General features: G+C 54.1%; 1 protein-coding gene across 1 annotated transcript in view; it reads left to right on the top strand.

Annotated features, from left to right (window-relative positions):
- The window catches only part of pcnx1 (pecanex 1), a 172,667-nt gene that overhangs the window by 51,972 nt on the left and 107,166 nt on the right, over positions 1-13,529 (top strand). The window contains exon 7 of the mRNA XM_055862468.1: positions 2,252-2,381. Coding sequence (XP_055718443.1) covers positions 2,252-2,381 — 130 coding nt within the window. The remainder of the gene's footprint in view (positions 1-2,251; positions 2,382-13,529) is intronic.

Below are 13,529 nucleotides of genomic sequence, written 5' to 3'. Positions count from 1 at the left end.
AGGTCTAAATCAGTCCCTGATTTAGAGGAGAACAATGTAGATCTGACCCACCTGGTGTCCCAGGTCTAAATCAGTCCCTGATTTAGAGGAGAACAATGTAGATCTGATCCACCTGGTGTCCCAGGTCTAAATCAGTCCCTGTTTAGAGGAGAACAATGTAAAATGGCAGTAGAACTGACACACCTGGTGTCCCAGGTCTAAATCAGTCCCTGTTTAGAGGAGAACAATGTAAAATGGCAGTAGAACTGATTTCCAGCTCCAGAGTTAATTTAGAGTTGTATAGGCCCCTCTGCAGAGCTCTCTGCTATGGGCTTCAGTAACTAGGGTACAGGTAGGGCTCGGGTAACTAGGGTACAGGTAGGGCTTGAGTAACTAGGGTACAGGTAGGGCTTGAGTAACTAGGGTACAGGTAGGGCTTGAGTAACTAGGGTACAGGTAGGGCTTGAGTAACTAGGGTACAGGTAGGGCTTGAGTAACTAGGGTACAGGTAGGGCTTGAGTAACTAGGGTACAGGTAGGGCTCGAGTAACTAGGGTACAGGTAGGGCTCGAGTAACTAGGGTACAGGTAGGGCTCGAGTAACTAGGGTACAGGTAGGGCTCGGGTAACTAGGGTACAGGTAGGGCTTGAGTAACTAGGGTACAGGTAGGGCTTGAGTAACTAGGGTACAGGTAGGGCTCGGGTAACTAGGGTACAGGTAGGGCTTGAGTAACTAGGGTACAGGTAGGGCCTGTTTTCTCATCAATAACTAGGGTACAGGTAGGGCTTGAGTAACTAGGGTACAGGTAGGGCTTGAGTAACTAGGGTACAGGTAGGGCTCGGGTATCACTAAATTGATCAGTAACATTTTGAAGCTGAGCCATTTGCTCGTGCTCTGCTGGGCAGTACAGTCATATCTGACTAAGATCATAACATGAAGTCAGAAGTACTTCAACCCCGTCCAATAGAAGACAGGAGAGATTATTTCACAGAAAATAATAACGTTCCTTGAGTTGTCGGAGTTTAGAGTGACGAAAAGTAACCAACAACTAACTGCTCTCTCATGTCTCTTCCTTGAGTAGAGCAGGCCAAAGAGGAGCCGTTGCTATGGATACTCACAGACTCAGAACCACAAGTAGAGCAGGCCAAAGAGGAGCCGTTGCTATGGATACTCACAGACTCAGAGAACCACGAGTAGAGCAGGCCAAAGAGGAGCCGTTGCTATGGATACTCACAGACTCAGAGAACCACGAGTAGAGCAGGCCAAAGAGGAGCCGTCGCTATGGATACTCACAGACTCAGAGAACCACGAGTAGAGCAGGCCAAAGAGGAGCCGTTGCTATGGATACTCACAGACTCAGAGAACCATGAGCAGAGCAGCTCAAAGAGGATCCGTCGCTATGGATACGTAGACTCAGAGAGCCACGAGCAGAGCAGCCCAAAGAGGAGCCGTTGCTATGGATACGTAGACTCAGAGCCACGAGCAGAGCAGCCCAAAGAGGAGCCGTTGCTATGGATACGTAGACTCAGAGAGCCACGAGCAGAGCAGCCCAAAGAGGAGCCGTTGCTATGGATACGTAGACTCAGAGAGCCACGAGCAGAGCAGCCCAAAGAGGAGCCGTTGCTATGGATACGTAGACTCTGAGAGCCATGAGCAGAGCAGCCCAAAGAGGAGCCGTTGCTATGGATACGTAGACTCAGAGAGCCACGAGCAGAGCGAGCTTTGTGCAGGGAGTGAGTGACTGACCGAGAGAAGCAGCTAATGGATTTACTAATGGGAGGAAGTTATTTCTTGTTTCGGGCCGGGCCTTAAATGTTGCAGAAGCAATCGGGCCTGGGTGCAGCGTAGGGCCTGAACGTTGTGGGCATGGGAAGGGCTTGGGCTTAAAATTCATGCCCGTGCAGGGCTCTAGTCTGCTGGTGTGTTGCTCAGTGAGGCTCAGGCCTAGTGTTCTCTTCTCTAAGCAGTGGCCAGCCATGCTGACGCGGAGACAAAAGGGAATGTTCATCCTAAACATGATCTTTTAACAAAACTACGGTGATACAATGAATCATAACGTTAGGACCGACACGAGCTTGGCTAAGTCAGGTGATCACCATAGAGATGTACTAGAGATATCATCTCTTTCCAATAGCAGCTTCTGTGACAGCATGGGCAGCTCCATTAAGGGCTATCAGGCTTTGGTACAAATGTGTCCTCTATTCAACTCTATGGTTGTCAGCCGTGTTGTTAACCCCTCCCCACTGTGCTCTCTCTCTCTCTCGCCTTGACAGCCCCCGGGAGCGAGGACACGGTGACGTTTCGGCGTGAGCGTAGTACGTTCCGTCGGCAGGCGGTGCGGCGGCGGCACAACGCGGGGAGTAACCCCACGCCCCCCTCCTCCCTCATCGGATCACCTCTCAGGTACGCTCCGCGATGCATGCTGGGCCGTCCACGGACAGGCTCAGGGGTCGGGGTTAGCTGTGCATGTTGGCTAACGGACATGGAGCGAGTCCGGGAGGTTACCCTTTGCAGTGTATGTTGGGTAATCGTAAAGGACAGGGATATAGGGTTTCTGGGTAGAGCTGTGCATGTTGGGTAATGGACATAGTCAAAGGTGGGGCTCTGGGGTTAGGGTCATGCAGCAGGTTGCCACTCTTCCCTTCCATCAACTTCCGTCAAACTCTTTCCCACTCATTCCCTCCTCTAACACCAGTGTAGGTCCAGTCACTGGAAGGCAGGGAGGGGGATTAGGTCCTGTCCTGTCACTGGAAGGCAGGGAGGGGGATTAGGTCCAGTCACTGAAAGGCAGGGAGGGGGATTAGGTCCCGTCACTGGAAGGCAGGGAGGGGGATTAGGTCCTGTCACTGGAAGGCAGGGAGGGGGATTAGGTCCCGTCACTGGAAGGCAGGGAGGGGGATTAGGTCCTGTCACTGGAAGGCAGGGAGGGGGATTAGGTCCCGTTACTGGAAGACAGGGAGGGGGATTAGGTCCCGTCACTGGAAGGCAGGGAGGGGGATTAGGTCCTGTCACTGGAAGGCAGGGAGGGGGATTAGGTCCCGTTACTGGAAGACAGGGAGGGGGATTAGGTCCTTTCACTGGAAGGCAGGGAGGGGGATTAGGTCCTTTCACTGGAAGGCAGGGAGGGGGATTAGGTCCTGTCCAGTCACTGGAAGGCAGGGAGGGGGATTAGGTCCTGTCCAGTCACTGGAAGGCAGGGAGGGGGATTAGGTCCTGTCCAGTCACTGGAAGGCAGGGAGGGGGATTAGGTCCTGTCCAGTCACTGGAAGGCAGGGAGGGGGATTAGGTCCCGTCACTGGAAGGCAGGGAGGGGGATTAGGTCCTGTCCAGTCACTGGAAGGCAGGGAGGGGGATTAGGTCCTGTCCAGTCACTGGAAGGCAGGGAGGGGGATTAGGTCCTGTCCAGTCACTGGAAGGCAGGGAGGGGGATTAGGTCCCGTCACTGGAAGGCAGGGAGGGGGATTAGGTCCCGTCACTGGAAGGCAGGGAGGGGGATTAGGTCCTGTCCTGTCACTGGAAGGCAGGGAGGGGGATTAGGTCCTGTCCTGTCACTGGAAGGCAGGGAGGGGGATTAGGTCCCGTCACTGGAAGGCAGGGAGGGGGATTAGGTCCCGTCACTGGAAGGCAGGGAGGGGGATTAGGTCCCGTCACTGGAAGGCAGGGAGGGGGATTAGGTCCCGTCACTGGAAGGCAGGGAGGGGGATTAGGTCCCGTCACTGGAAGGCAGGGAGGGGGATTAGGTCCCGTCACTGGAAGGCAGGGAGGGGGATTAGGTCCCGTCACTGGAAGGCAGGGAGGGGGATTAGGTCCCGTCACTGGAAGGCAGGGAGGGGGATTAGGTCCCGTTACTGGAAGGCAGGGAGGGGGATTAGGTCCTTTCACTGGAAGACAGGGAGGGGGATTAGGTCCTTTCACTGGAAGACAGGGAGGGGGATTAGGTCCTGTCCAGTCACTGGAAGGCAGGGAGGGGGATTAGGTCCTGTCCAGTCACTGGAAGGCAGGGAGGGGGATTAGGTCCCGTCACTGGAAGGCAGGGAGGGGGATTAGGTCCCGTCACTGGAAGGCAGGGAGGGGGATTAGGTCCCGTCACTGGAAGGCAGGGAGGGGGATTAGGTCCCGTCACTGGAAGGCAGGGAGGGGGATTAGGTCCCGTCACTGGAAGGCAGGGAGGGGGATTAGGTCCCGTCACTGGAAGGCAGGGAGGGGGATTAGGTCCCGTCACTGGAAGGCAGGGAGGGGGATTAGGTCCCGTCACTGGAAGGCAGGGAGGGGGATTAGGTCCCGTCACTGGAAGGCAGGGAGGGGGATTAGGTCCTGTCCTGTCACTGGAAGGCAGGGAGGCGGATTAGGTCCTGTCCTGTCACTGGAAGACAGGGAGGGGGATTAGGTCCTGTCCAGTCACTGGAAGGCAGGGAGGGGGATTAGGTCCTGTCCAGTCACTGGAAGGCAGGGAGGGGGATTAGGTCCCGTCACTGGAAGGCAGGGAGGGGGATTAGGTCCCGTCACTGGAAGGCAGGGAGGGGGATTAGGTCCAGTCACTGGAAGGCAGGGAGGGGGATTAGGTCCTGTCACTGGAAGGCAGGGAGGGGGATTAGGTCCTGTCACTGGAAGGCAGGGAGGGGGATTAGGTCCCGTCACTGGAAGGCAGGGAGGGGGATTAGGTCCCGTCCAGTCACTGGAAGGCAGAGAGGGGGATTAGGTCCCGTCCAGTCACTGGAAGGCAGGGAGGGGGATTAGGTCCTGTCTAGTCACTGGAAGGCAGGGAGGGGGATTAGGTCCTGTCCAGTCACTGGAAGGCAGGGAGGGGGATTAGGTCCCGTCACTGGAAGGCAGGGAGGGGGATTAGGTCCCGTCACTGGAAGGCAGGGAGGGGGATTAGGTCCCGTCCAGTCACTGGAAAGCAGGGAGGGGGATTAGGTCCAGTCACTGGCAGGCAGGGAGGGGGATTAGGTCCCGTCCAGTCACTGGCAGACAGGGAGGGGGATTAGGTCCCGTCCTGTCACTGGAAGGCAGGGAGGGGGATTAGGTCCTGTCACTGGAAGGCAGGGAGGGGGATTAGGTCCCGTCCAGTCACTGGAAGGCAGGGAGGGGGATTAGGTCCCGTCCAGTCACTGGAAGGCAGGGAGGGGGATTAGGTCCAGTCACTGGAAGGCAGGGAGGGGGATTAGGTCCCGTCCTGTCACTGGAAGGCAGGGAGGGGGATTAGGTCCTGTCACTGGAAGGCAGGGAGGGGGATTAGGTCCCGTCCAGTCACTGGAAGGCAGGGAGGGGGATTAGGTCCCGTCCAGTCACTGGAAGGCAGGGAGGGGGATTAGGTCCAGTCACTGGAAGGCAGGGAGGGGGATTAGGTCCTGTCCTGTCACTGGAAGGCAGGGAGGGGGATTAGGTCCAGTCACTGGAAGGCAGGGATGGGGATTAGGTCCCGTCACTGGAAGGCAGGGAGGGGGATTAGGTCCCGTCCTGTCACTGGAAGGCAGGGATGGGGATTAGGTCCTGTCACTGGAAGGCAGGGAGGGGGATTAGGTCCCGTCCTGTCACTGGAAGGCAGGGGGGGGATTAGGTCCCGTCCTGTCACTGGAAGACAGGGAGGGGGATTAGGTCCCGTCACTGGAAGGCAGGGAGGGGGATTAGGTCCTGTCACTGGAAGGCAGGGAGGGGGATTAGGTCCCGTCACTGGAAGGCAGGGAGGGGGATTAGGTCCCGTCACTGGAAGGCAGGGAGGGGGATTAGGTCCCGTCACTGGAAGGCAGGGAGGGGGATTAGGTCCCGTCACTGGAAGGCAGGGAGGGGGATTAGGTCCAGTCCAGTCACTGGAAGGCAGGGAGGGGGATTAGGTCCCGTCCAGTCACTGGAAGGCAGGGAGGGGGATTAGATCCTCTCTACGCTGGAAGGCAGGGAGGGGGATTAGGTCCTCTCTACGCTGGAAGGCAGGGAGGGGGATTAGGTCCTCTCTACGCTGGAAGGCAGGGAGGGGGATTAGATCCTCTCTACGCTGGAAGGCAGGGAGGGGGATTAGATCCCGTCCAGTCACTGGAAGACAGGGAGGGGGATTAGGTCCTCTCTACGCTGGAAGGCAGGGAGGGGGATTAGATCCTGTCCAGTCACTGGAAGGCAGGGAGGGGGATTAGATCCTCTCTACGCTGGAAGGCAGGGAGGGGGATTAGATCCTGTCCAGTCACTGGAAGGCAGGGAGGGAGATTAGATCCTCTCTACGCTGGAAGGCAGGGAGTGGGATTAGATCCTCTCTACGCTGGAAGGCAGGGAGGGGGATTAGATCCTCTCTACGCTGGAAGGCAGGGAGGGGGATTAGATCCTCTCTACGCTGGAAGGCAGGGAGGGGGATTAGATCCTCTCTACGCTGGAAGGCAGGGAGGGGGATTAGATCCTCTCTACGCTGGAAGGCAGGGAGGGGGATTAGGTCCTCTCTACGCTGGAAGGCAGGGAGGGGGATTAGATCCTCTCTACGCTGGAAGGCAGGGAGGGGGATTAGATCCTGTCCTCTACGCTGGAAGGCAGGGAGGGGGATTAGATCCTCTCTATGCTGGAAGGCAGGGAGGGGGATTAGATCCTCTCTACGCTGGAAGGCAGGGAGGGGGATTAGATCCTCTCTACGCTGGAAGGCAGGGAGTGGGATTAGATCCTCTCTACGCTGGAAGGCAGGGAGGGGGATTAGATCCTCTCTATGCTGGAAGGCAGGGAGGGGGATTAGATCCTCTCTACTCTGGAAGGCAGGGAGGGGGATTAGATCCTCTCTACGCTGGAAGGCGGGAGGGGGATTAGATCCTCTCTACGCTGGAAGGCAGGGAGGGGGATTAGATCCTCTCTACGCTGGAAGGCAGGGAGGGGGATTAGGTCCTATCTTCGACGCTGGAAGGCAGGGAGGGGGATTAGATCCCGTCCTCTACGCTGGAAGGCAGGGAGGGGGATTAGATCCTCTCTACGCTGGAAGGCAGGGAGGGGGATTAGGTCCTGTCCTCTACGCTGGAAGGCAGGGAGGGGGATTAGATCCCGTCCTCTACGCTGGAAGGCAGGGAGGGGGATTAGATCCTCTCTACGCTGGAAGGCAGGGAGGGGGATTAGATCCTCTCTACGCTGGAAGGCCGGGAGGGGGATTAGGTCCTGTCCTCTACGCTGGAAGGCAGGGAGGGGGATTAGATCCTGTCCTCTACGCTGGAAGGCAGGGAGGGGGATTAGATCCTGTCCTCTACGCTGGAAGGCAGGGAGGGGGATTAGATCCTCTCTACGCTGGAAGGCAGGGAGGGGGATTAGATCCTCTCTACGCTGGAAGGCCGGGAGGGGGATTAGGTCCTCTCTACGCTGGAAGGCAGGGAGGGGGATTAGATCCTCTCTACGCTGGAAGGCAGGGAGGGGGATTAGATCCTCTCTACGCTGGAAGGCAGGGAGGGGGATTAGGTCCTCTCTACGCTGGAAGGCAGGGAGGGGGATTAGATCCTCTCTACGCTGGAAGGCAGGGAGGGGGATTAGATCCTCTCTACGCTGGAAGGCAGGGAGGGGGATTAGATCCTCTCTACGCTGGAAGGCAGGGAGGGGGATTAGATCCTCTCTACGCTGGAAGGCAGGGAGGGGGATTAGATCCTCTCTACGCTGGAAGGCAGGGAGGGGGATTAGATCCTCTCTACGCTGGAAGGCAGGGAGGGGGATTAGATCCTCTCTACGCTGGAAGGCAGGGAGGGGGATTAGATCCTCTCTACGCTGGAAGGCAGGGAGGGGGATTAGATCCTCTCTACGCTGGAAGGCCGGGAGGGGGATTAGGTCCTCTCTACGCTGGAAGGCAGGGAGGGGGATTAGATCCCGTCCTCTACGCTGGAAGGCAGGGAGGGGGATTCATTGTACCATGGCCTCATGATGTGTTTCTCTCTGCCTCCAACTCTTTCCATTCTCCTGCATGAGTTTGTTTCTCTTTTGGGGTTTTCAATCTGTTTCTCCTTTACTTCCCAAATCGTTCTATTTCCTGTGTTATTTCGAGGAGCAGAAACAAGGGAACTCCTAACAGACAAATTCAGAGCTGAGCTGGTCGGCCAAGCATGTGTCCCAAGAGGAGGAGGTGGGGGTAGAGGAGGAGGTGGGGGTAGAGGAGGAGGTGGGGGTAGAGGAGGTGGTGGTGGGGGTAGAGGAGGTGGTGGTGGCGGTAGAGGAGGTGGTGGTGGCGGTAGAGGAGGTGGTGGTGGCGGTAGAGGAGGTGGTGGTGGCGGTAGAGGAGGTGGTGGTGGCGGTAGAGGAGGTGGTGGTGGGGGTAGAGGAGGTGGTGGTGGGGGTAGAGGAGGTGGTGGTGGGGGTAGAGGAGGTGGGGGTAGAGGAGGTGGAGGTGGGGGTAGAGGAGGTGGGGGTAGAGGAGGTGGGGGTAGAGGAGGTGGGGGTAGAGGAGGTGGAGGTAGAGGAGGTGGGGGTGGGGGTAGAGGAGGTGGGGGTGGTGGTAGAGGAGGTGGGGGTAGAGGAGGTGGGGGTAGAGGAGGTGGGGGTAGAGGAGGTGGAGGAGGTGGGGGTAGAGGAGGTGGAGGTGGGGGAAGGGGTAGAGGAGGTGGAGGTGGGGGTGGGGGTAGAGGAGGTGGGGGTGGGGGTAGAGGAGGTGGGGGTGGGGGTAGAGGAGGTGGAGGTGGGGGTAGAGGAGGTGGAGGTGGGGGTAGAGGAGGAGGTGGTGGTGGAGGGGGTAGAGGAGGTGGAGCTGGGGGTAGAGGAGGTGGGGGTAGAGGAGGTGGGGGTAGAGGAGGTGGAGGAGGTGGGGGTAGAGGAGGTGGAGGTGGGGGTGGGGTAGAGGAGGTGGTGGTGGAGGTGGGGGTAGAGGAGGTGGAGGTGGGGTAGAGGAGGTGGAGGTGGGGGTGGGGGTAGAGGAGGAGGTGGTGGTGGTGGTGGAGGGGGTAGAGGAGGTGGGGGTAGAGGAGGTGGAGGTAGAGGAGGAGGTGGGGGTAGAGGAGGTGGAGGTAGAGGAGGAGGTGGGGGTAGAGGAGGTGGGGGTGGGGGTAGAGGAGGTGGGGGTGGGGGTAGAGGAGGTGGGGGTAGAGGAGGTGGGGTGGAGGAGGGGGTAGAGGAGGTGGAGGTGGAGGTGGGGGTAGAGGAGTTGGAGGTGGGGGTAGAGGAGTTGGAGGTGGGGGTAGAGGAGGTGGAGGTGGGGGTAGAGGAGGTGGAGGTGGGGGTAGAGGAGGTGGGGGTAGAGGAGGTGGAGGTGGGGGTGGGGGTAGAGGGGGTGGGGGTAGAGGAGGTGGGGGTAGAGGAGGTGGGGGTGGGGGTAGAGAAGGTGGTAGAGGAGGAGGTGGAGGTAGAGGAGGAGGTGGAGGTAGAGGAGGTAGAGGTGGAGGTGTGGGTAGAGGAGGAGGTGGTGGTGGAGGAGGTGGTGGTAGAGGAGGTGGAGGTGGGGGTAGAGGAGGTGGGGGTAGAGGAGGAGGTGGAGGAGGAGGTGGGGGTGGAGGTGGGGGTGGAGGAGGAGGTGGGGGTAGAGGAGGTGGAAGTGGTGGTAGAGGAGGTGGAGGTGGTGGTAGAGGAGGTGGAGGTGGTGGTAGAGGAGGTGGAGGTGGTGGTAGAGGAGGTGGAGGTGGTGGTAGAGGAGGTGGAGGAAGAGGTGGTGGTAGAGGAGGTGGAGGTGGAGGAAGAGGTGGTGGTAGAGGAGGTGGAGGTGGAGGTAGAGGAGGATGTAGAGGAGGACGGCATGCTAATACTTGGGATGATGAGGTAACGATGGGTTTCTTTAAGGATCGGCAGAGTGTTAGAGAAGCAGTTCTGAGACTGTTTAGCATTTTGAATCTTATTGACCTCAGACTGCCAGTGGCTGACAGGCTCCTTTCCCCTCGTTTACATTTCACTGGCTAAGTAACATTTAGAAATATGATCTCGCAGGGGAATAGCACAAAAACTTATTTGACTTTAGTTATGTCCAGGAATGTGCAGCAGCAAATGGTTGGAGATTCCCAAGACATTAGATAAATTAGGACACCTCCATGGTTGGAAGGGTCACTTTCTGATGGAAAATGGGGTGAAATAATAAATTGTCTCAAATTTGGAATGAAATCTACACAGCTTCCAGTGGCAAGATCAGGACACCTGGGGACTATTGTCAAAGGACACAGCGTTTTGTACGGCACAAATAGTCTGCATCTACCTGGGGGGGGGGGGGAAGCTGACTTTTTAAAGTATAGATTTTAAAGATGGACGGATGCTATAGCTTCGACATCCCCTCCCCCTGGAGTGCATCCTGAGGACAGTAACCTGCCAGGTCAGGACGCTTTGTCTTATTGAGTCGATCGAGCCGAGGCCTACTGCCATGCATATCTCTGAGAGGGATGGTATGGAAGCCAACAGTAGAGACTTGTAGTGGAGGGCATACGCACTTATTCTTCAGTGGGAATTGCGTATACTCACTTCTTAATCCCCATGATGCGTATCAAGATAGTGTAGTGGAGGGTATCAATTAATACAACGGATAGAACCGATCAGAATGTTTAGCTTAAAATGTTGATCAACTATATTTATTCGCCGTTTAGGCGCAGCAATGTGCACACGGGCGGTAAGCTCGTGAATGTTCCAAACATTGCAATTTTGCGGGGGAAACACACGGTTCTGAAATGCACACAGGTCACATGGATGCTGTTTCACGGACCGATGGAAATATCTGTTGTAGAAAGACGGGGAGATCTAAAGATGCAATAACTCTCGTAGATTGCTATTAGAGACCAGGTAACTATCGCTATTAGAGACCAGGTAACTATCGCTATTGGAGACCAGGTAACTATCGCTATTAGAGACCAGGTAACTATCGCTATTAGAGACCAGGTAACTATCGCTATTAGAGACCAGGTAACTATCGCTATTAGAGACCAGGTAACTATCGCTATTGGAGACCAGGTAACTATCGCTATTAGAGACCAGGTAACTATCGCTATTAGAGACCAGGTAACTATCGCTATTAGAGACCAGGTAACTATCGCTATTAGAGACCAGGTAACTATCGCTATTACAGACCAGGTAACTATCGCTATTAGAGACCAGGTAACTATCGCTATTAGAGACCAGGTAACTATCGCTATTAGAGACCAGGTAACTATCGCTATTAGAGACCAGATAACTATCGCTATTAGAGACCAGGTAACTATCGCTATTGGAGACCAGGTAACTATCGCTATTAGAGACCAGGTAACTATCGCTATTACAGACCAGGTAACTATCGCTATTAGAGACCAGGTAACTATCGCTATTAGAGACCAGGTAACTATCGCTATTAGAGACCAGGTAACTATCGCTATTAGAGACCAGGTAACTATCGCTATTAGAGACCAGGTAACTATCGCTATTAGAGACCAGATAACTATCGCTATTAGAGACCAGGTAACTATCGCTATTAGAGACCAGATAACTATCGCTATTAGAGACCAGGTAACTATCGCTATTGGAGACCAGGTAACTATCGCTATTACAGACCAGGTAACTATCGCTATTAGAGACCAGATAACTATCGCTATTAGAGACCAGGTAACTATCGCTATTAGAGACCAGGTAACTATCGCTATTAGAGACCAGATAACTATCGCTATTAGAGACCAGGTAACTATCGCTATTAGAGACCAGGTAACTATCGCTATTAGAGACCAGATAACTATCGCTATTAGAGACCAGGTAACTATCGCTATTAGAGACCAGGTAACTATCGCTATTACAGACCAGGTAACTATCGCTATTAGAGACCAGATAACTATCGCTATTAGAGACCAGGTAACTATCGCTATTAGAGACCAGGTAACTATCGCTATTAGAGACCAGGTAACTATCGCTATTAGAGACCAGGTAACTATCGCTATTAGAGACCAGATAACTATCGCTATTGGAGACCAGGTAACTATCGCTATTAGAGACCAGGTAACTATCGCTATTAGAGACCAGGTAACTATCGCTATTAGAGACCAGATAACTATCGCTATTAGAGACCAGATAACTATCGCTATTAGAGACCAGGTAACTATCGCTATTAGAGACCAGATAACTATCGCTATTAGAGACCAGATAACTATCGCTATTAGAGACCAGGTAACTATCGCTATTACAGACCAGGTAACTATCGCTATTAGAGACCAGATAACTATCGCTATTAGAGACCAGGTAACTATCGCTATTAGAGACCAGATAACTATCGCTATTAGAGACCAGATAACTATCGCTATTAGAGACCAGGTAACTATCGCTATTAGAGACCAGGTAACTATCGCTATTAGAGACCAGATAACTATCGCTATTAGAGACCAGATAACTATCGCTATTAGAGACCAGGTAACTATCGCTATTAGAGACCAGGTAACTATCGCTATTAGAGACCAAGTAACTATCGCTATTAGAGACCAGGTAACTATCGCTATTAGAGACCAGGTAACTATCGCTATTAGAGACCAGGTAACTATCGCTATTAGAGACCAGGTAACTATCGCTATTAGAGACCAGGTAACTATCGCTATTAGAGACCAGGTAACTATCGCTATTACAGACCAGATAACTATCGCTATTAGAGACCAGGTAACTATCGCTATTAGAGACCAGGTAACTATCGCTATTGGAGACCAGGTAACTATCGCTATTAGAGACCAGGATAATGCCTTTGGCTGCTAGACAATGAAAAAAAAGCAATAGAACAGGAGAACATTTGAGGAATCAAATCAAATTTATTTATAAAGCCCTTCTTACATCAGCTGATGTCTCAAAGTGCTGTACAGAAACCCAGCCTAAAACCCCAAACAGCAAGCAATGCAGGTGTAGAAGCACGGTGGCTAGGAAAAACTCCCTAGAAAGGCCAAAACCTAGGAAGAAACCTAGAGAGGAACCAGGCTATGAGGGGTGGCCAGTCTCTTCTGGCTGTACCGGGTGGAGATTATAACCGAACCAAACAACAGGACTAGGTGTCTGTACTATAGAATTTGTCTGAATTTGTCTGTTAGGAGAGCCTCATTTATTGGTTTCAATAGTAGACCTACTATTAGCCAACTTCCACAGTAAAGCTTGGGTTAGCCTGACTGTCAAAATACCAATATAGGATTGATTATTTTAGGTCATTCGGAGTTTATGTCACCGTTTCTCAGAACTTTTCATTCAGGTCGCCTTTCCGTTGCCGGGGCGAGCCGTTTGTTGTAGTTTGCTAAATTAGAGTTTACCCACGTCTCCAGGCACCACTACACCACTGGGGACTTGGGGCACGTCACAAATGACAGCATGTTCCCTATATACTGCACTACTTTAGACCAGGGCCCTATTCCCTATATAGTGCACTACTTTTGACCAAGGCCCTATTCCCTATATAGTGCACTACTTTTGACCAAGGCCCTATTCCCTATATAGTGCACTACTTTAGACCAGGGCTCCATATAGATTATAGGCAATAAGATGCCATTTGGGACGCATCCTTGGCCGACCAGCCTCCTGCTCCTCCTCCCTGTACCAGCCTTCTGGTGGTGGACCAACCTCCTGCTTCCCCCTCCTTCTCCTCCTCCCTGTACCAGCCTTCTATTGGTGTACCAGCCTCCTGCTCCTCCTCCCTGTACCAGCCTTCTATTGGTGTACCAG

The sequence above is a fragment of the Salvelinus fontinalis genome, chromosome 15 (assembly GCF_029448725.1).
Source record: "Salvelinus fontinalis isolate EN_2023a chromosome 15, ASM2944872v1, whole genome shotgun sequence".
NCBI classification, from domain to species: Eukaryota; Metazoa; Chordata; class Actinopteri; order Salmoniformes; family Salmonidae; genus Salvelinus; species Salvelinus fontinalis.
This window is presented reverse-complemented; position numbering and strand designations above follow the sequence as displayed.